Here is a 20,385-nt window from a genome sequence, read left to right as displayed (position 1 = left end):
GCTGTAGTGACTGTCATGCCCATTCAGAGTAAGTGTTGTTACTTTTCACAGCTCAGTAAAAATGCTGTTATAAACCCTTCCATTAAAGAGGAGAAAGTGAAACAAAGTCATGCTCAATGGTTGCTCCTTGTTTGAGTCTCCAGTAGCCCAAATCCTGCAAGATATTGCTGCCAACTTCCACTGACTACAGTAGGAATGAATGCTAATCATCCTGCATGGCTAGCTTCTAGAGAAGGATCATTTCACTTGTTAAGAATTAGTCTTTCTTTGTGGTCCCAGGCAGCAGTGAGTGCTATTTAAAATGTTAGAGTTCCTCCTGTTACCCCACTTTTCTTCATTTTTATTTTTTTGGAGGAAACATAGCCAGAAATTCTAATTCTCATATGGACTACAGAATTGCTGAAATTACTGGAAACTTCGGCAGAGATTTTTTGGTTTTTTTAGGAGGAAATACAGGTTTTGTTATGTTTTGTTTTTTTTAAATCTGTATCAGCCTAGTATTGGAGTATTTGTAAATAAAAAGTTAAGATTTGAGTAGATGGTGTCATACTCAGAGATRAGTGTAGCCCAAAGTATAGAAGGCTTTTAGGTTATGAAATTGTGTTCTTACACTCCATAATGTTTAGAAAAGCACACATAGATGCTTACACTATAGGTTATATATGCAGTGCTTTGGTCCAGCTAATGCAAGCTATCAAAATTCAGAATAGCAATTTGTAAACAAAATTTCTATAATACATGGTTTCTGTACCATACAAGGAGAATCAGAGTTGGACATTCAGCTGTTTCTTTGCCAGTAGTCTCTATGTGCTGGTATTTTTCAAATCAGCTATCTTGTTCCCTTTTCTAATTGTTTAGTAGACAATAAGTAGCTTCCTGGGTTAAGGAGATACTGGACATCCTTTTTTGCAGCTGCTATTTATTTTAAATATATGCTCTTTAATTAAAAAGAGAAGGTCCTCCACTTTTTGAAGGTAGGTGACGGTGTAGAGTTTTCTTTTTGCCAAAACTTTTGTTCTAGCAGTCTTGGAGTTTGCAGTACACTGTCTTAGAGAATGCTGATAGTTGGAGCTTTGTTTTACGCACAGCATTCGTTCATTCATTGATTAAAGTACATAAGGTTTTTATGTTTAGCTTTTTAAATGAAAATATTTTAGTTGCTATAGCTTATATGTTGGCATTTTCTTGTGCAGTTTGAAGATGCCTGACACTGTTCTGACTCTGCAGTTTTTAGTTTGCAGAGAGCTGGATGGGATACTCTGGCCCTGGTTATGGCATACTGAGCCTCGTTGTCTCAGAAAAGTACATTTGGTGCCTGGACTACAGAGGCAGCCTGTACTGCAGTGCTCTTCCTGGTGCCGGACTGCGGTGGCAGAAGTTTGAAGATGGTGTCCAGCAGGTGGCAGTTTCCCCCTCAGGTTTGCTGGCATTATTTCCCTTTAACCTCATGTAAATATAGAACTTTTATAGACTTGTGCATTTTCTTTGCCTTTTTTTTTAATAATAGCTGTTATTTAATTGGATAAACTTCTCTTTCTGAGATTAATAAGCACTGTTACATAAYCAGTGTACTGCAACTGTAATTTTTGTACATGTGATTTATTGGCTATTTTAATGTAGCATTTGTAAAGCTTGGTTCTTGTTTTTTAGGGACTTATTTCATGTAATATATAAAATAGGTCATCTTGGATGTTGTGCATCTTCCATACATTGGCATGCCATGTTCTAGTTTAAGTGATTATCTTTTAACAAGTTATTATCACATCTTGAGAAATTTTCAACATACAGTTGACTGATTAAGGTGAACTACAGAAGTAGCAGTTCAGTGGTAGGAGAAAATCAAGAGGTCTTTATCTGTTCAGAATCTTGTTGGTTGTTTTTACTACAAAACTATTTATGATTCCCCAGTTGAAAATTCTTTTTGTTGTAAGTGTAGAATTGTGGGGTTTTTAAGTGCAAGAAAACTGGAAGTTTTAATTACTGGCACATTTGCTTGTGATTTTGTTCTGGATGGTTGAGAATGAAGGTTATGTTGAACTAAAAATGAACAGGTTTTGGATATGAGCTTGAATCACTTCTGGCCTTCGCAATTGCTCCAGGACTGGTGTGAAAATACAAGTTTCTCAGACRTTTTTTGTAATTTAGCCTCCTGTCTTGCCAATACTTTTCTTCTCCTGTCATCTCTTAAGGCACCTTTCAGTCTTCACTTTTCTCTGTAAAGTAGAAGATTTGCCATCTATTTTAAGAAGAAAGGTGTTACTTTTGATCTGCAGCTGAGCCTTGTTGGGGACAAAAATGTAAGAGTAGCTGTATTAGATCAGATTCATCCAGCTCAGTATCCTGTCTTTAATAGTAGTCAAAAGTAGATGCCTGCAAGAGAGTAAAAGGATTGGAGTAGCACGTATGACATTTGCCCTTAGTACTCATATAATTAGTAAAGTAAAAGTACTAATACAGTAATTAGACAGCAGTTATCGGTGCATATGATACTAAACGTCTCTGCATTTAGTACCTTCASTTATGTGAAGTTAACAGATTTCTCGATGACCTCATATAGATTTCTAGCATCCAGCTTCCTGCAGATGTATTAACACAAGAGTGTGTTAACCAAAAAGATCAAAATGGAATCAAATAATGCTACTTTGTGGAATTGTTCAAAGGCAGCTAAGTTGCCCATATATTGCAAAATATTGTACCAATGTTGTACCACTATATTGGTACAAACCAACATGGATACATGTCATCGGTTAAGTTTGGAGTTTCATTTGATTTTCTGAGCTATCTTTACTACTTGGAATGAGGAAAAAAGTTCTCGAGAAGGATTTGTGTGGTTGCATTTCTGATCTGTCTGCTCGTAATGGGCTGAGTAGCAAGCAAGTATTAGTAATTAGTGCTGCTGTGTGGAACGTTACATYTGATCAGGTGTTTTTCACTCGTGACTGGTCCATAAAATTTATTGTTTAGCTTACCAATTCTACTACTGTTTGTAGAACGTGAAAGTATTACAAATATCTCATGTGCCCTTTTTAAATCCTGTAACTAAAATGGTAGTGAAAGCATTCACTACAGACTTTGTGAATACAYGGATGTGTTAAGGACATACCAAACTGTAACAAAGGCAGGCCATGAACTTAGGTCTCTTTAATAGCTGGCTCCTTGGTCCCTGGGAGTCTTGTTTCTTTTCGGTATGTATAACTAATGAGTATTTAAAATTAAATATCCTCAGATGGTAAATGCATTTCAGGAGTTCCTAGAAAAGCTGGACACTGTTTTTGCTATTAAGAAAATATATACATACATACATACATACATATATGTATACACACACACACACACACACATATAAGCAAGGCAAACATTTATGTTTTTAAACTTACATTTTTATTTAAGTCTACTAGTTTGGCTCTTTTCCCTTACGTTAGTTTTGGTTAGGTCAGCTATCTCTGTTACAGTGATTGCTAGGTGATACTGTGTTCTCTCTTAACTCCTCRCACAGGAGCTCTTCTCTGGAAGATTGAACAGAAAACTAACAAGGCATATGCTTGTGGAAAAGTAACTATAAAAGGAAAACGCCACTGGTATGAGGCTTTACCTCAGGCTGTATTTGTAGCTTTAAGTGATGACACTGCCTGGATTATCAGAACAAATGGAGATCTGTATCTGCAAACAGGTATTTGAATTAATTGCAGCCTCTTTCAGTTTTTACAGACTAAGATCTTTAGAGTGCAAGTCTGTTGAAGGATTACAAATTTTAAAAACTCTTATCAAAAACTAAAAAAGAAACATTCATCTTGAAAATGATTGGAAACAGTTACAAGACTAATTAGGAACTAGGGGAACCTAGCTCATGGCCTTTAGCAGTTGTGCTAAGTGAAGTACATAATAAAGAATTTTTGATATTGGAAGAAAATGAGATGAATAGAGATAAATGCAAAAGGATTGCAGAAAATGGTGAAATAATATCCTCACCTTGATGATGGTATGCCACACTGAAACAACTGAGTCTTAGCTGGGTCTTGTTTTCTTGCTTTAAGAACTTTAGCAAACTTATAAGAAGGAATTTGAACGATAGGATAGTGTAGTTTGTTCAGAGCTCTAAGTATGAGGGGCAGCATAGGAGAAAGCAGAAGCTATTCATTTTGAAAAGTTGTATTGAATAAGTCTTTCAGAGGTAAGAGTTGTCCTGTGATAATGAAAGGAAGGTAGTGCAAGACAGAAGACCTTTAAAAGCTTTGGAGGTATAGACAGGTGATGTGTGTTTGATGCAGTAGAGAAAGCAAAGCTAGTGGAGGAATGGGGCAGGCTTAGAGATTGGCAGTCTTTACAGCAGCATTGTCCCTGGATGTGAATGAGGCAAGGATCAGAGAAAGCAATAGTGCAATGGCAACTTTGAAGTGATGGCTTTAGCTTCGACTGTTTCAGCTAATAAAAGAGAATGCACCTGAGAGTTATGCAGAGAGTATTCAGGCTAGATGCAAGGAACAAGAATCATAGAATCAGTAAGGTTGGAAGGGACCTCTGGAGATCATCTAGTCCAGCCCCCCTGCTCAGCAGGGTCACCTGGAGCATGTTAGGGTTGCATCCAGGCAGGCCTTGAGTATCTCCAGAGAAGGAGACTCCACAACCTCTCTGGGCAACCTGTTCCAGTGCTCTGTCGCTCTCACAGTGAAGAAATTCCCCCTCATGTTCAGGCGGAACTTCCTGTGCTTTAGTTTGTGCCCATTGCCTCTTGTCCTGTCACATGGGACAACTGGAAAGAGTTTGGCCCCATCCCCTTGACACCCTCCCTAAGAGAGAAGTTCAATTCAAGCTCCAAGTTACAGATTTAAGGGAGAAGAGTGTTCAGAAGAGAGGCAGGGGAGCCTTGCCCAGAGAGCTGAACTGGTAAGGAAGCATTTCAAGTAGTATTCTGAAGAATTACTGGAGAAGTAAGARGAAGACTGCATGGAGACAGGAAAAAACAAGGCACTAAGTGGGGCAAAATTGTGAGTGTCTATCAATATTTTGTCTTACCTTGTATTTAACGTTGATATTCTCCTAATCTCTGTTGTAGATTTAATTGGTACATTATAATACACTTAAAATTATGTGCAAATTCTTCATTATAAGAAATACTTAAGAAAGCTGTTTAAATACACAGCATTAATTCAAAGATAATCTTCTTTTAAATTATCTTATTTTAATTAAGTTGGGGAGTTAAAGAACAATCAGCTGGCCTGCCAGTTACAAAGTATGGATAAAAGTGATAAAACGTGAACTTGATGCCAATCATATAGGGCTCTATGGAGGTTTGAATCAATAATTTTCTTCCCTATTGGAGGCTGATTTGATTACATCAGCTTGTGTTCTGCTATTCTAAGGCTTCTAAACTTGTCTTGGATGCCAAAAATAAGTTCTCAGTATACCTGTCTTGTTAATGTGATGCAACTGTAGTGATAGTTGTTTCTTCAGGATCCTTTAATTCCCTCCACCATTCTAACTTCTCTAACAAGTGTGTATGTGAGAGTGGAACTGAGCGTTTTTCTTCTTGTTATCTTTCTATAGTATCATACTGATGAGTCTGATTGTACTTGCTTTAGAAGCATGAGAAGATTAAGAAAAATCTTTCTTGAGTTGTTCATGTATAGCCATGTAAATCAAGCTTCAGTGTAGTTGTGAATAAGACTTGTGTTCCTCTAGATTACATGTATAGATGTGTATTGACTGCCTATAAACGAAATCAGAACTTCTCTCCTTTCTTCAGTATTGCTTGCTGTGGCACATTCTTTTATAATTGCCTAGCTGCCTCTGTACGGATAAATTGTTTCTCTTCCTGGCATATCTTGGGTGAAAGTTCTTGCATTACCTGCTTTTTTCCTTATCCCTCCTGTTAAGTCTAATGTATGTTTTATAAAAGATGATTCCTAATCCTAACACTAGAGGGAGGAAAAGAACAGAAATGACAGGATAAGACTTGTGGGTTCTGCGAGATGTTGAAGGATATACAGTGTTGTATTTCTCAAATTGAATTATTAATAAAAATATCAAAAATTAAATTCAACCTTATTAGATGAAACAATAGTCTATGGAAGGAATGGGGAATCAAGGCAATAGTGATCAAATGAAAAGTGTTAGCATGTTGGGGATGTATCCCCCTTCCCCCAAGCGCCTATGCTAATTTTCTTTTGTTTGCTGGCTTGTCTCTTTTCTTCTAGTTTAGCTGAAAAAAGTCAAAGTTTGTAAAGCAATCCTTCTTTTTTGATTTTTAGGCCTGAGTGTGGATCGCCCTTGTGCCAGAGCTGTAAAAGTTGACTGCCCTTATCCACTGTCGCAGGTTACATCCAGAAATAATGTTGTCTGGGCACTGAGTGAGCAACGGGCCTTGCTATACCGGGAGGGAGTACGCAGCTTTTGTCCTGAAGGAGAACAATGGATGAGTGATATTGTCAGGTAATGACACTGTAGCAGGACAGTGTCAAAACCAGGATGACACGAACCGTTGTTTTCAGTTCTGGAACTCCTTGGTTTTTGAAAACATACTACCTGTATTGTGTAGTCTTTGTTCAGACATTTCCAGAGTAATTCTGGATTTCTCTCTGATGAATGACTGATAATGTAATGAAAAAGGATGCCCTGAACAGAAGTGTAATGCAGCTGAGGCAAATTTGGGCAAGTGAGAACAATGCTGAAAAGACCTGTATAACATATGTCAATATGTTATTTTATTTTTATTAAATAGTATTTCTTTAGTCTGTGCTGTAATGGCTTCTTCGGTGGGCTCCCCAGATTTTCAAGTGTATTTTTTTCCGAGACTAAGTCTCGATTTTTTTTTTTTCATGGTCATCCATACACAGTTGGATTATACTTTCATATATCCCTATCACAGATTTTTAAAGATATTCTAGGTAGTTGGTATTTAGCTTTGTAGCTGATCTTATGCTCAGAGTAGTTAGTTTTTGATAAAGCTCTAAGCACCAAGTGTTTACTGCTGGTTTTGAGTGTCTAGGATACTGTTGTCTGCAATATCAGCCAGAACTGAATGTAGGAAGAAATTCTGCTTCTTGCAGTTGTATAGTATTATTTTCTGCTGAACATCCTAATGGGAATATCTTTAACCTGTGTTACCTCCCCACCTTGTATTTGGCTTTCAAAGTCTAAGAAAGTGTTTGATATCTTGCTTAAATCTGGAATTTGCGTGTAGTTTAATCAATTTGTTTAACAAAAATATTTGCTTGACTTACACCTTAGGTATACCTAATAATCTTGGGCTTTGTATTCAAATTAAAAGACTGTTGACTATCTTTTTGTTTAGAACTGTCTGGTGTAATGATCTGATCCTGTTGACTTTTTGAGCTTAAAAATGGTTTARTTATACAGGAAACTTATAATCAAGGTCAACTTTTATCTTTGCTGGGTAGTTGGATCCAGTTTGCTATTTATGGTGCTTGAACTGCTAGTACTGTTCTCAGAATAGGGCAAGGGAGTTGGAGGAGATATATTTGTAAAGCTGCTGTATCAGAAACTTGCAGAACATGATTATTTCTTTTTTTACTGAACAGATCAGTTTTTATTTGTTTTATTTCTGAGTTTCAAATCACAAGTGATCTTTGAAGGCCTCTTTATTACTTGTCAAATAATCAAATTTCATTAATTGCCATAACTTACAACTTGAAATCAAATTTTTGTTTGAGTTTGTTCACACTGAGATTGTAAAACATTTCCAACAGCTGTTGACATTGTGACAACATATTTTAAAATGCCATAGACATAAATATGGAGTAACATTTTTAATTTTTTACTTGTTTGCATTTCTAGTGAAATGCAGGCTTTGGAACCAGTGTGCATAACCCTTGGAGATCAGCAGACATTATGGGCTTTGGATATCCATGGAAATCTGTGGTTCAGAACTGGTATAGTTTCAAAGAAACCACAAGGAGATGATAATCATTGGTGGCAAGTAGGCATTTCTTTATTTTGATTTCAGTTTAGGTTTTTACCTAAGGCTTATTATTTAGATTGTTTTCCCATAAGTTTCTAAGCATAAAACTCAAATGTTTGRTATTTTATAGACTTTATTCAATGTGTTAAATACACAGAATGGCTATGACTAAAGTCCCTTTTAATGCCTGCTGGAAGGGGGCAGGGGAAAACATCCAGAGTAGTATCAGAGCAGTTTACAAGAGCAAAAGAGATGATCTACCAGGTCATATCAATGCTACATTTAGCTTAGTATCTTAGCAGCAGCAATAGGAGGTGCTATTTAAGCTGAGCATACAAACCTGGCTGCTCTATGCAGTGTCTTCTCCTCATATCTTCCAGTACAAATCTTTTCCTTAGCTGAATGGAAAAGATAATAAACAACTCTGCAGAAATGCTTCTATTACCTTGTTTTTCCCCATTGAGTTGAAACTTCTTCAAACTGTGTAGGGCTTCTTGCTTCAGTCACAGATCTTGTGCCTAAAARCAACTGAGTTACTGCAGGTAGTCTCTGGTATTGATTTAGAATCCTTGACTCTCTTCTCCAGCTTTTTTTATTCCCCTGTCATAGGTGTTGGGAGAAAAGGTTTAGAAAAATAATTATTCATAAAACTTATTCGTCTAYACTTCTGCCTAAGTGAACATTTTCAATTTACATGCATATACAATCTTTTCCTCGAGATGGGCATGATAAGTAGCTTGACTTTGAGGTTATAGGCAAACTGCCCCTTGTGTACTTAAGCACTGTATTCCTTTGTGGGGGTATCCCAGAGCATCCCCAGCAATCTAGCTGTCAATGATAAAACTTGGACTATTGTTTAGATAGGCCACCATTTGTCTTATGAATTAAAGTGCACGTGAGATTTTTTTAAAAAAAACAAAAAACAAAAAAGTGCCTCTTGGTCTGCATTGCATACAGATTTTTTGTTATATGATTTAAATTGCTACATGATGCAAATTCATCTCTTCCTTTYAGAAAACTGAAAATTCACCCCTTTGTTTGCAAGGTTCAACATTTTTGTTGAACAAAAGGTTTTCTTAAAATGCAGAATTAAAAGTGAGTTGTTGGGAGATCATAGAATCATAGAATCGGTAAGGTTGGAAGGAACTGCTGGAGCTCATCTAGTCCAACCTCCCTGCWCAGCAGGGTCACCTGGAGCATGTTAGACAGGGCTGCATCCAGGCAGGCCTTGAGTATCTCCAGAGAAGGAGACTCCACAACCTCTCTGGGCAACCTGTTCCAGTGCTCTGTCACTCTCACAGTGAAGAAATTCCCCCTCATGTTCAGGCGGAACTTCCTGTGCTTTAGTTTGTGCCCATTGCCTCTTGTCCTGTCACABGGGRCAACTGAAAAGAGTTTGGCCCCATCYCCTTGACACCCTCCCTTCAGGCACTTGTACACATTGATAAGATCCCCCCTCAGTCTTGTGTTCCCCAGGCTGAAGAGGCCCAGCTCTTGCAGCTGTTCCTCATAGGGTGGATGCTTGAGCCCTCTGATCATCTTTGTAGCCCTACGCTGGACTCTCTCCAGTAGCTCYGTGTCTCTCTTGCACTGGGGAGCCCAGAACTGGACACAGTACTCGAGATGAGGCCTCCCCAGGGCTGAGTAGAGGGGCAAGATCACCTCCCTCAATCTGCTGGCAACAGTCTTCCCAATGCAGCCCACAGTACCATTGGCCTTCTTGGCCTCAAGGGCAGATTGCTGGCTCATGGTCAACTTGTCATCCACCAGCACTCCTAGGTCTTTCTCTGCAGAGCTGCTCTCCAGCAGGTCAGCCYGCAGCTTGTACTGGTGCCTAGGGTTATTTTTCCCTAGATGCAGGACTCTGTACTTGCCCTTGTTGAACCTCATGAGGTTCCTCTCTGCCCAACTCTCCAGCCTGTCCAGGTCTCTCTGAATGGCAGCACAGCCCTCTGTTGTATCAGCCACTCCTCCCAGCTTGGTATCATCAGCATGCTTGCTGAGTTTGCAGTCTGTCCCTTCATCCAGGTCATTGATGAATAACTTGAACAGGAGGACCTAGTACTGAGCCCTGGGGGATGCCACTAGCTACAGGCCTCCAACTAGACTCCACGCCACTGATGAYGACCCTCTGAGCTCTGCCTTTCAGCCAGTTCTCAATCCACCTCATTGTCCACTCGTCTAACCCACCCTTCCTGAGCTTATCTGGGAGGATGTTATGGGAGACAATGTCGAAAGCCTTGCTGAAGTCAAGGTACACAATGTCCACTGCTCTGCCCTCATCTACCCAGCCAGTCATGCCATCATAGAAGGCTATCAGATTGGTTAAGCAGGATTTCCCCTTGGTGAATCCATGCTGGCTACTCCTGATCACCTTCTTATCCTCCATATGTCTGGAGATGACATCTAGAATGAGCTGTTCCATCACCTTTCGAGGGATGGAGRTGAGGCTGACDGGCCTATAGTTGCCTGGGTCCTCCTTCTTGCCCTTCTTGAAGACTGGAGTGATGTTGGCTTTCTGCCAGTCCTTGGGCACCTCTCCAGTTCTCCAGGACCTTTCAAGATGATGGGGAGCGGCTTGGCAACAACATCCACCAGCTCCCTCAGTACCCGGAAAACCCGAATGTATAATATAGAATGTATAATATAGAAACCTGATGTTTAGWGTTATTTGGTTCTGGTTTATTATCAAGGCTCTTACTTGTTCAAAATATACAATTTTTATCTTTTCTTTCCTACACTTAGACAGGCACACACGCACACACACACAAACAAATAAAAAATAATTTCATAGATGATTCCACAGTTCACCAGAAGTATAATCTAATTATTCAGAACACTTTTTCCTTCTCTCTCTCTCTCTCTCTCTCTCTCTCTTTTTTTTTTTTTTTTTCCCCTTAGGTAAGCATCACCGATTATGTAGTGTTTGATCAGTGCAGCCTGTTCCAGACAATTATCCAGGCAACTCATACAGTGGCAACAGCAGCTCAGGCACCTGTAGAGAAGGTGGCTGACAAACTTCGAATGGCATTTTGGTCACAGCAGCTTCAGTGTCAACCCAGTCTCCTTGGAGTTAATGGCAGTGGAGTCTGGATCTCTTCAGGCAAAAATGAATTTCATGTGGCAAAAGGAAGCTTAATAGGTTGGTGTACTTCTACATCTAATTTTTAGGTTAAGAAAAGTGCAGGACTGCATCTCTGTCACTGCAAAACTTATTCATGGTGAGTTGTAGTCACAACAACCTCAACCAAACAATTTCATGTTTAAAAATTAAATTTAGTGTTTTTTGGGTTTTTTTGTTTGTTTGTTTGTTTTTTTTGTTTTTTGTTTTTTAGCATTTGGTCTGAATACCTTCCCTTTTAAAGGAATGTATTTTGAAAGAAAAGTTCATTGTCTAAGGGTAACAGTTGTAAGATAATTTTCTTCCCCCAAACAGCTACTGAAAGATTTTCATAGATGCAGATGACAATTTTTTTGTTCCTTTAAAAATGGAAGAATATTCTAAATAATAAAGTGTTCTAATAGAAAATTAAGTTTCATGCTGATGTTGCTCTSTTCTTTTTTTCCAGGCACTTACTGGAATAATATTGTGCCTCGTGGTACTGCTTCTGCCACAAAATGGATTTTTGTGTTGGCTTCCACAGCTTCATCTAAAGAAGGTTAGTGAATCAGTGCAGGCATGTAATGTCTTAAGAGGGGAACTGGTGGTGCAAGTAATTTAGTGATATGCTGTCAGGTTTTTGGTGCCTTTGTTGTAAATAGGGATCGTAAGTATATGAAGTAAAGTCACAACACATCTGATAGAGGTTTAAAAAAATTGGTAGAACACCAAGAAATGGCTATAGGAGAAAGATGTTTTGCTTTTTTTGATTGGCCTTACTGACTAGCCTTTTCAAAGGGATATTTAGAGGTAATATATATCTCAAATGGAGAGATGCCAGGCAGTTAACATAAAAGCGTATATAGAAAGTGTATATACTAAGGAATGAAAAAGACTAAGTCCTCCATCAAAGTCTTAAGAGAGAGGGTAAAATTTGAATGTTCCAGAGATCCTGTGGTTGATAAATTGTACCAGTCCAAGACACTTTCCATAAAATACAGAATGATTCGCTAGTCACCAGGAGATGATTAAATGAGGAGAAATCTAGTCATGTGTATCTAGTTACCTTTTCACCATTCATTTACTATTTAACATCCCTGATTTTGTAGCAGTTCTGTCCACCAGTGCCAAATTCTATATGGATTTTCCAATTTCTTCCTCCTGCTGTTGCATCCAAACTGCTAAAAGCTGAAAAAAACARTTCCTAAAAGAAAGGGTAGAGACCTGTGGTTTTGTGGAATCACTGAAGTTCTCAAAAGATAATTTCTCATAGCCCTTTAAATTGTTTGTATTATCAAGGATTGTTGCAATGTGATGTAAAATAAGATCGGATGACCTGAGAGGGACATTTGAATGTCTTTCACTTTGGCCTCTAATAAACTGAACCTTACTGTAGTCTTTTGTCAGGGGAACATTAAAGTTATGTTGCAGAAGTGGAAAAAGAAACTTTTTTTTTTCTTAAAAGAAACTTTTTTTTTTCTTAAAAGAAACTTTTTTTTTTCTTAAAAGAAACTTTTTTTTTCTTAAAAGAAACTTTTTTTTTTTTTTTTTTTTTTTTTTTTTTTAAGTGCAATGCTATTGTAATGGTCCTGGATATGGATCTTGCACTTCCTGGCTGCTGAGTCTGTGGGTTTTTTTCCTCCTGTACCCATCTTCTTTTTTTGTCTGTCTCTTGGTTATATTTATTTTTTCAAAGAGAATGAAAAGTAGATTTTAACGTTTTATTTGTGCATTCTCAAATCAATGGAAAAACTTTTGTAATGGCTTGACTGGGATTTGCTCCAAGTTCAGCCTCTTGTGAACGGAAGTAGCCTGTTGTTTGCATTTTAACATAGTTTCAAAAAGATGTAAACTTTTGTGGTTCTAACAGTGAGTTATTTTCTAAGACAAGGACTTGCATCATCTTTAGTCTCAGCAGAGACATGGAACAATGCAGTTATGAGTTAGTGGGGTTTTTTTTCCTTAGAAAAGTGAGTAGTGCTAGTGGGAGGATTGAGCTGAGTGTCTGGTAAACTTCTTGTTTGCTAGTGTTAAACTGAAGGGGATGATTGATCTGAAGCTTTAGCTGCTGCTGTCTATAGTCTAACAGGATGATGCAACTTGAAAGCAGCAGTGGATATAGTTAATAAGCTGGATTATGAGCTGGTATAACAGGAGAGCAGACATATCATTTGCCTTGCCACCTTTGGTGTGGAGTGATCTCCCACAGAGAAGTGGGCAGTGCTTTAGGAGCAGTAACTTCTTAAATTGCCCCAATGTGAATTACCAGAACTCATAACGTGAAATTTTGGAGCATGCTTTGCTGGAATGCCTCTATCAAATGCACTTTTCCTGTCAGTGCAATTATTGGAGCAGATTAGCGCAATTTATTGGCAAAATTGTGATCACATTGGGGAATTCTGCTGTTCCATTATTTAGTGCAATTTCGAACTATTATAACCAAGTATACTGGCTTTATTGGCAAAAATGTGTGATTAAGAGCTGAAAAGGAATGTAGTCTTTCAAAGGCAATTTCAGGATAAAGAAGGACAAAGAAGACTGGAAAGGGAGGGGATAAGCAGTAGACTGTGACATATATCTTTTTCCCTTGATGTTAGTTTCTTCAAAGAAAATCACTTACCACTTTCTCCATTTGAAGAGGGAATACTTAGGTGCCTAAAGAAGGCCTTAGGATGCTTATTTGGACTTGGATGTATTCTTAAGATTTTCAAGAAGATTTAATTTTGTCCTTAAATGTGCTGATCACTTTTTCAGAGGAAGCAGAATATGTAGGCTTTCTCAGAGTAAATTAAGAATGATTTTAATAACAGAAATGTCCTTTCCATAGGAAGCTTTCTGTGGCTGTGCCAAAGCAGCAAGGATCTGTTTTGTGTCAGTGATCAGAATCCTCAGTTTCGTCCTTCTACAGTGCAGCTGCCAGCAGAGGCTGAAATGGTACACTATTCCGCCTGCCAGGATGCCATTTGGGGCTTGGATAGTCTTGGGCAGATATTTATCAGAACGCTTTCACCCAGCTGTCCAACAGGGATGCACTGGACAAAACTGGATCTCTCTCAACTAGGTATGACATTTTTATTGAGCTGAATATCTCTTAACAGATGATCAATATTTCCTCCAGCAGCAGCTTTGGATCTGGAATATTACTGGATTAAATAGTACCTTACAATAATGGGCATCACTGTAGAGTGTTGAAAAATATCAGGAACAGCTATTGCTTTCAGGCTGTTTCATTTAGTCATTTACAGGAGACATGTCCACTGTTCATGTGATTATAGGCAGAGGTCCTTCTTACAGTTAGTCAGTCTGAGACAGTTCAACCTGAAACAGTGCTATGCAGATTATACCATTAGCTTTAACTATACTAACTCTTGTTCTACAAGCTGTGTAACTGTCATTATGTGACCCTAGGCTGTTTCATACACAAGGCCCTGAATTTTGTGTGTGAGCCTCTCAAGGAAAAATTATGCTCCAAGAACTGTATCATCCGTAGGTGATGCAGCTGATGACACTCTTACGTTCAGATTGATATGGATCCAACAATTCAGCATAATGTTAAGAATGTGCTGCTGATTAACTTGTCTTTTTATTTGGTTAGGCATTCAAGTCCAAGGTTGTTGAAAGTGTTTTGACCATTAAAATAGCCTCATGGTTTGGCTGTTTTCATCAGAGATAGGGATAATCTGGCTATTTGCCAGTCTAGCAAGTAATATTGTAGTTAGGCTTATTACTTAGACTTTGTCTCCATGATAAGCTGCATTAATGTTTTTAGAGGAAGTGAATAAAATGGGAATATGCAACATTCTTGTATCATTTAAAAAAAAAAAAACTTTCACAGTTTTTCCATTTTAATGGTAGTGTTCATGATTTATCTCAAAACAGACAAGCAATTTTTTTCTTTAGGATTAAGCAGAGGCAGGTATAGCTGGCAAACTTTAAATCTTACATTAGTATTATACAATTTGCAATACTGTATGTAAAGCTTTATAATGTCTTTAAAAATAATTTGTTTACAAGTTATGCATAGGGTTATTTTGAAGTTATTAGTTATGAAGTTATATAGTTATATATAGGGTTATTGTGAAGTTGTTATGAAAATATACCAGGTTTTCCAGACCTAATGTGTTGGTTCAGAATCAATAACCTGCTGTAGTTTAAGCTATCCTTGGTGTCTCTGACCTTCACTGACCTGTAAGATAGGCTTGTCCATATTCTCCTTCTCATCTGATTTAATAGGGCTTGAAACTATTCTCAAGATACCATTGATTTCCAGCAGTTTAGGTGGTAACCATGAAACTGAATTAATAAATAATTTCTTGCTATTATGTATTTTTATCTGAAAATCTCAAATATTTATAAAGGAAATCAGTGTAATTGGTGCTAGTTGATTTTAATACTTTGGCTTGTAAACTTTGGCAATTCAAGGGTTCAAGCCTTGCATTCAGCTGTTTTTGTTAGCTGTTGCTCCCTCTGGTGGTACTGCAGACACCTGGGCTCAGGAAACACTTCAAATGCCCCACTTTACCTGTCATTGCAGATTGATAATAAAGTGTGAACATTTTTAGCCTATTTTCCTCAATTAAATGCATTTAGTAGATCACTACTGACAAGATATTACATATTCATAATTGCAATATTAGACCCTTTATTTGCTATGATGTAGCTGAAGAAGTTGGAGAACTGTTGTTGCTGGTCAAGTGTACGTTTAACTTTACTCCTGAACATTAAAGCTGTCAGTTGTCTGGTTAAAAGAAATGAACAAGTTGCTGTAAAAAGAAATTCAGGACTCTATTATGCAAGTGAATGAGTTGCCAGCATTAATGTTGTAGTAATCATAATACGTTGGTGGTATCTTCCTCTTGCCTTTACGCTATGTACTGGCAGTAGTATCTAGTAAATTATTTTGATTAACGTTCCACTATCTGTATCAAGGTTTCTAAACACAGTAGAATGACCCTTAGGTTTCAACAGTAAACGGTGTCTCTGAATCGCACTATTTTTTCTAATCAGTGGATGAATGCATGACCTTCTCCTGAGGTAAAAACAGTAAGTGGGAGCCCAAAACATTTACATAAGGGCTGCATTTTGAATATCAAATTGTACTGTAGACGTAAATAATATCTGCTATGCCGAGTAGGTGATATGTGATTCCATGTTTGAGTGCTCTGATGCTTACTTGGATCAGAAGGTTTCAACAGCTGAGACATCATCTGACAAGGCCGTTACTACTAGTCATACTTTGTTACAAGGAATAATAAGATTTTAAATAAAACTTTGACTGTAGCTAAATGTGAAACCTCTACCTACAATAGAAAGTTGTATTCTAGACGTTCTTATACCAAGAAGTAGAAATTTTTGTATATAATTTTGTTGTTTAAGGAGCAGCTAAATAAAAGGGAATTTAGAGGTGAGATAAGTTGATTCAAATTCCTTGGAATCAAAGTTAAATAACTGTACTTAATGAGATGTTTACTGTTAAAAATAACTGAAAGATAAAGTGGCCCTGTTTTGCCCCTGATTCTGTCCAAGTCTTACYGAGCATTATGACATCCAAGGCCTTAATGACAGGGAATATTGCCTTCTGCAGAAATAAAAGCCTTAAACTTGTGCTCTTTGGAATTAAATTGCATCTCCCCTTTAAGGAGTGCCCTGTATGATGCACTTTACAAAGATTTGTTGCTAGATTTCACATCACTGAAGAGAAAACTGTTACCGAGAATGGGATATCCCAAGCAGCACTGGCATGTTCAGTAACCAGCTAAACCTATTTTTAAAGTCCTTAGCTTGGCGTCTGACCAGAGCATTCCTTCTGCAGTATATCTTTACTGGTTGGTCTCTCTTTTTGTATAACATGTTTTTCATTGCTTGGCATTGTGTTGTCCCAGCACTAGGGGAGGAAAAATAAAATGTTAAATGTGTTACATCACATAGCTATTTTTAAATGAATATGAAGGAGTAAGAGTTCAAGATAGCAGTTAACTAGAAGTTCATTTTAGTTTAAAATATCAGGTATGCTTTTTACCGTCTTTGTAAACTTATTAATAACAAAATTGATAGCTGTGATTGGGTATGCAAAAGAATAAAACAATTTCTAAAATATGCTTATTTGGAATCTCTATTTTTGCTGTGCTAACTTAGGGTTAAAATGCTGCTGCAGTTTTGCAATAGRCGTAATAAAAAATACGGAGAGTTTTGGAATATAAATTCCTTTGAAAATCAGCTCTTTTATTTACAGATGTAGCGATGGTATGTTAATATTGAAATGTTAATACATATGCTCTCATATTTTTAAAGCGTTGGTCGCATGAGGAGTGTTCATTGCTGAATGTGTTTATAGATCAACACCATTAAATTTCTATAAGCGTGACCAGCTATAGAGAAAAGTTCACATTAGGCCATGTGAAGTTTTGTCTAGGCACTGATAACATTTGTCACAGAATTTTTCCCCTGCTTGAACTCAGTTATTTTAATAGCATAATTTTTAGTGTGCTTTATAAATGACAGGATCTTATGACTAAAATATTTATTTTTAGATTAGAAAGAAAAATACCTCACATACACAAGCTCTTGGTTTTATTTGTGTATCCAGTGTTCTTTTTCTCTCACAAATCATATTAACTATTAAAAACTTTTATGTGTCATTATTAGTTAACTTGGAAGAAAAAAAGCAAACTCCTGATAGTCTCTTTGTCATTAGGTGCTGTAAAATTGATCAGCTTGGCATGTGGAAATCAGCATGTTTGGGCCTGTGACACCAGTGGTGGCATTTATTTCCGTGTAGGAACTCAACCTCTTAACCCAAGTTTGATGCTTCCTGCRTGGATAATGATTGAGCCACCTATACAGGTAAAATGTTGATTATAATTCTTTATAATGCAGTGGTTTAGTGCTATGCCTTTGAAAGGGAARAATTTTAACACCCAGGGAAAAAACAGAAGGGGTGGATTTCAACCTGTGTAACTTAAAATTTTGCTCCTTGTCTTCAAATTCAACAGAAATTCTTAAAAAAAAGAAAAAAAAAGAAAGAAAAAAAAGTATAATTTATTCTGAGTATACTTCCTTATCACCATAAATCTTCCCTAATTCATCTAATAATTACAAGTAATTTTGCTTAATTTTTGCAAAACTCAAGAATTTTTTCTTTCCATCCTTAATGAGAGCTTACACTTTTAGACTTYTAATAACACAGCAACTTTACAGACATGTAATAGAAGGCAGACTTGAACCATATATTGAATATCTGTTTGTATGCCAGCCAAGAAGCTAGGCTGGCAAACAGTACAAAGCAGAGAGTGTGGGAAGGCTCTACTCACATGGCTTTGCACTGAAATGCCTCCTTTCCTTTTCCTTTATCCTCACCCTTGCAAATCTGGGATTCTTACCAGGGTGCTGTGCCTGTTCAGGGACTTTCCTTATCATCCAGTGGTTAGTAAGTGTGCAGAACAAATGCAGCTCTACTCCTCCCTTGTTCCTGGAATGGACTTTTTTTTTTTTTTTTTTTTCCTCCTATCTACCTACTGAGAGGATCAGAGTGGAAGGAAGCCTCCTAGACTATCCTAAGAGCATCTTTTCTGAATATAGAATACAGACAGAATATATTTCTCCAGTATCTGGCTCCTTAAACTTCGGTGTTTGCTTTCGTTGCTGCTCTACTACTTTGCAAGTTAAACGATAAAATGAGCATAATTTCTGTGTCATAGGTTGGGACAGCTGTAACAGAACTGACCTCTGACTATCGATTTCATTCTTTGCTCCTTGACATGAAATTATTTGAACTACCTTCTGATCCAAAATAGTAGCAGTGGATGTGTTTGCATACTCRATTTACATTTTACAATGCTACAGAACTTCTCTTGAAGATTTTGAAACATACAGAACTTTTGAAAAGTCGTACTAAGAAATAAAAGTAAATCGCTGGCAGTGGAGTTGCGATAGTTTGGTTTTAATCATTCTATTAATAATTCTTATTATTACCCATCCTTTAATTTGCTTTGACACGGTTTATGCTATGTCCCTGTCTCTTCAGAAAAACAGAAGTWTTATAAATATTTGTGAATGATTCAGTCTTTTTATGTTTGAAGAAGGAAATCAAAACTGCCTTTCAGCTGCTTCAGAAGCATTTTCAAGTCACATAATATCTACAGTTGGTTTAAAATTTCATTTCCTAGTGAATGTCAAAACCAGTATGACTTGCCATATCCCAGATCTCATGACTCATGAGAAGCTTGTGAGTAGCTACAGACTCTGCTTTAATAGTGGAACTTCTTGTTAAAGGAGTGCTGCAGTTGCACAGCATCTAGCATATTACATAACTTCACAAGTGTATTCAGAGACAGTGGTTTCATTTAGATTTTATGCTGACGTCAACTAATATAAGTTCAGTCTTTGATTTTTAAAAGAGGTAAATTTAATGTTATCMAAGCTAAAACTATTCTCATGTTACTCTTGCCTTTGTTACTCATGATTGCGGTGTCTCTTCATAGTAAAAATTGYGTTTTGTGTTCCATGCTGTCTCCTTTCTCCTTTATTTTATCCAATATTTTAAAAGTGATTGATATTGTTACAATATTTTGAACAGTAGTAATTGATAGGTAGATATCTTCTGCACTTCAGCCATTCTGTTCTGCAGTTTAAAAGTCAAAATAAGTTTGAGCAGCTTTTTGGAAGCTGCTTTAACAGTGTTGACAAAGCTGATCAAAGTCTTTGAAATGATTCTAGTACAAAAAACAGGCAGTGTTTTTCAATCCATTGTTAATATACAGTACAAAACTATTATGCTATAGCGTGTCTCAATGTATATTACATGTAATTCCAAAGAATGATCAAGCAGTATAAATATTATGTATATAACTATTATAAAGTATGTGTGTATATTTATAAAGATTTCATGCTTTTCAGATTTCTATCCCAAAGAAATTATTAAAAAATAAATATAGAAATTAATATACTTAGYAAAATTTATTTGAATGATTGTGGAGTAAAAGCTGATCAAAAGTTTAAAATTCAATTGAAAAATTGCTTTGAAATATCCCTAAATGCCAAATGCTTTAAAAAAAAAAAATGACTTTTTCTACATTTCAGCTTTGATTTTTCACATCTACTGAAAAAGTTGCAGTGAAAAAATCAGATTTTGAGAAATGCTCACTTCCTCTAGCTACTACTTAACACTGGCCTTACGAATCATCTTTTCAGATTTGCATTAATTGATCTATAAGATCAAACTTGAGCAAAACTTCATTTAAGGGAATTAAAGGAAACAAAGATCAGGACAATTATTTCTAGTGAGTCATTGTTTTATTTTTAAATTATTATTTTAAAGGTTATTGTTATTTTAAAAGTTGTTATTATGTAAAAAGTTATTATTCTAAAA

General features: G+C 36.9%; 1 protein-coding gene across 7 annotated transcripts in view; it reads left to right on the top strand.

Annotated features, from left to right (window-relative positions):
* Positions 1-20,385, top strand: part of TECPR2 (tectonin beta-propeller repeat containing 2) — a 42,772-nt gene that overhangs the window by 11,728 nt on the left and 10,659 nt on the right. For 6 of the 7 annotated variants that reach the window (XR_014897355.1, XM_085317423.1, XM_085317420.1 and 3 more), the window contains 8 exons: positions 1,235-1,418; positions 3,497-3,670; positions 6,249-6,429; positions 7,795-7,936; positions 10,820-11,060; positions 11,488-11,577; positions 13,846-14,079; positions 17,713-17,861. Coding sequence is in view for 6 of the 7 variants with exons in the window: in XM_085317423.1 (XP_085173549.1) it covers positions 1,235-1,418; positions 3,497-3,670; positions 6,249-6,429; positions 7,795-7,936; positions 10,820-11,060; positions 11,488-11,577; positions 13,846-14,079; positions 17,713-17,861 (1,395 nt within the window). In the remaining variant the exon portion in view is untranslated. The remainder of the gene's footprint in view (positions 1-1,234; positions 1,419-3,496; positions 3,671-6,248; positions 6,430-7,794; positions 7,937-10,819; positions 11,061-11,487; positions 11,578-13,845; positions 14,080-17,712; positions 17,862-20,385) is intronic. The other variant, XM_085317419.1, reaches the window with a different exon arrangement.

Source organism: Rhea americana, unplaced genomic scaffold, assembly GCF_003343005.1.
Source record: "Rhea americana isolate MKP2758 unplaced genomic scaffold, rheAme1 scaffold_5, whole genome shotgun sequence".
Lineage (NCBI taxonomy): Eukaryota > Metazoa > Chordata > Aves > Rheiformes > Rheidae > Rhea > Rhea americana.
This window is presented reverse-complemented; position numbering and strand designations above follow the sequence as displayed.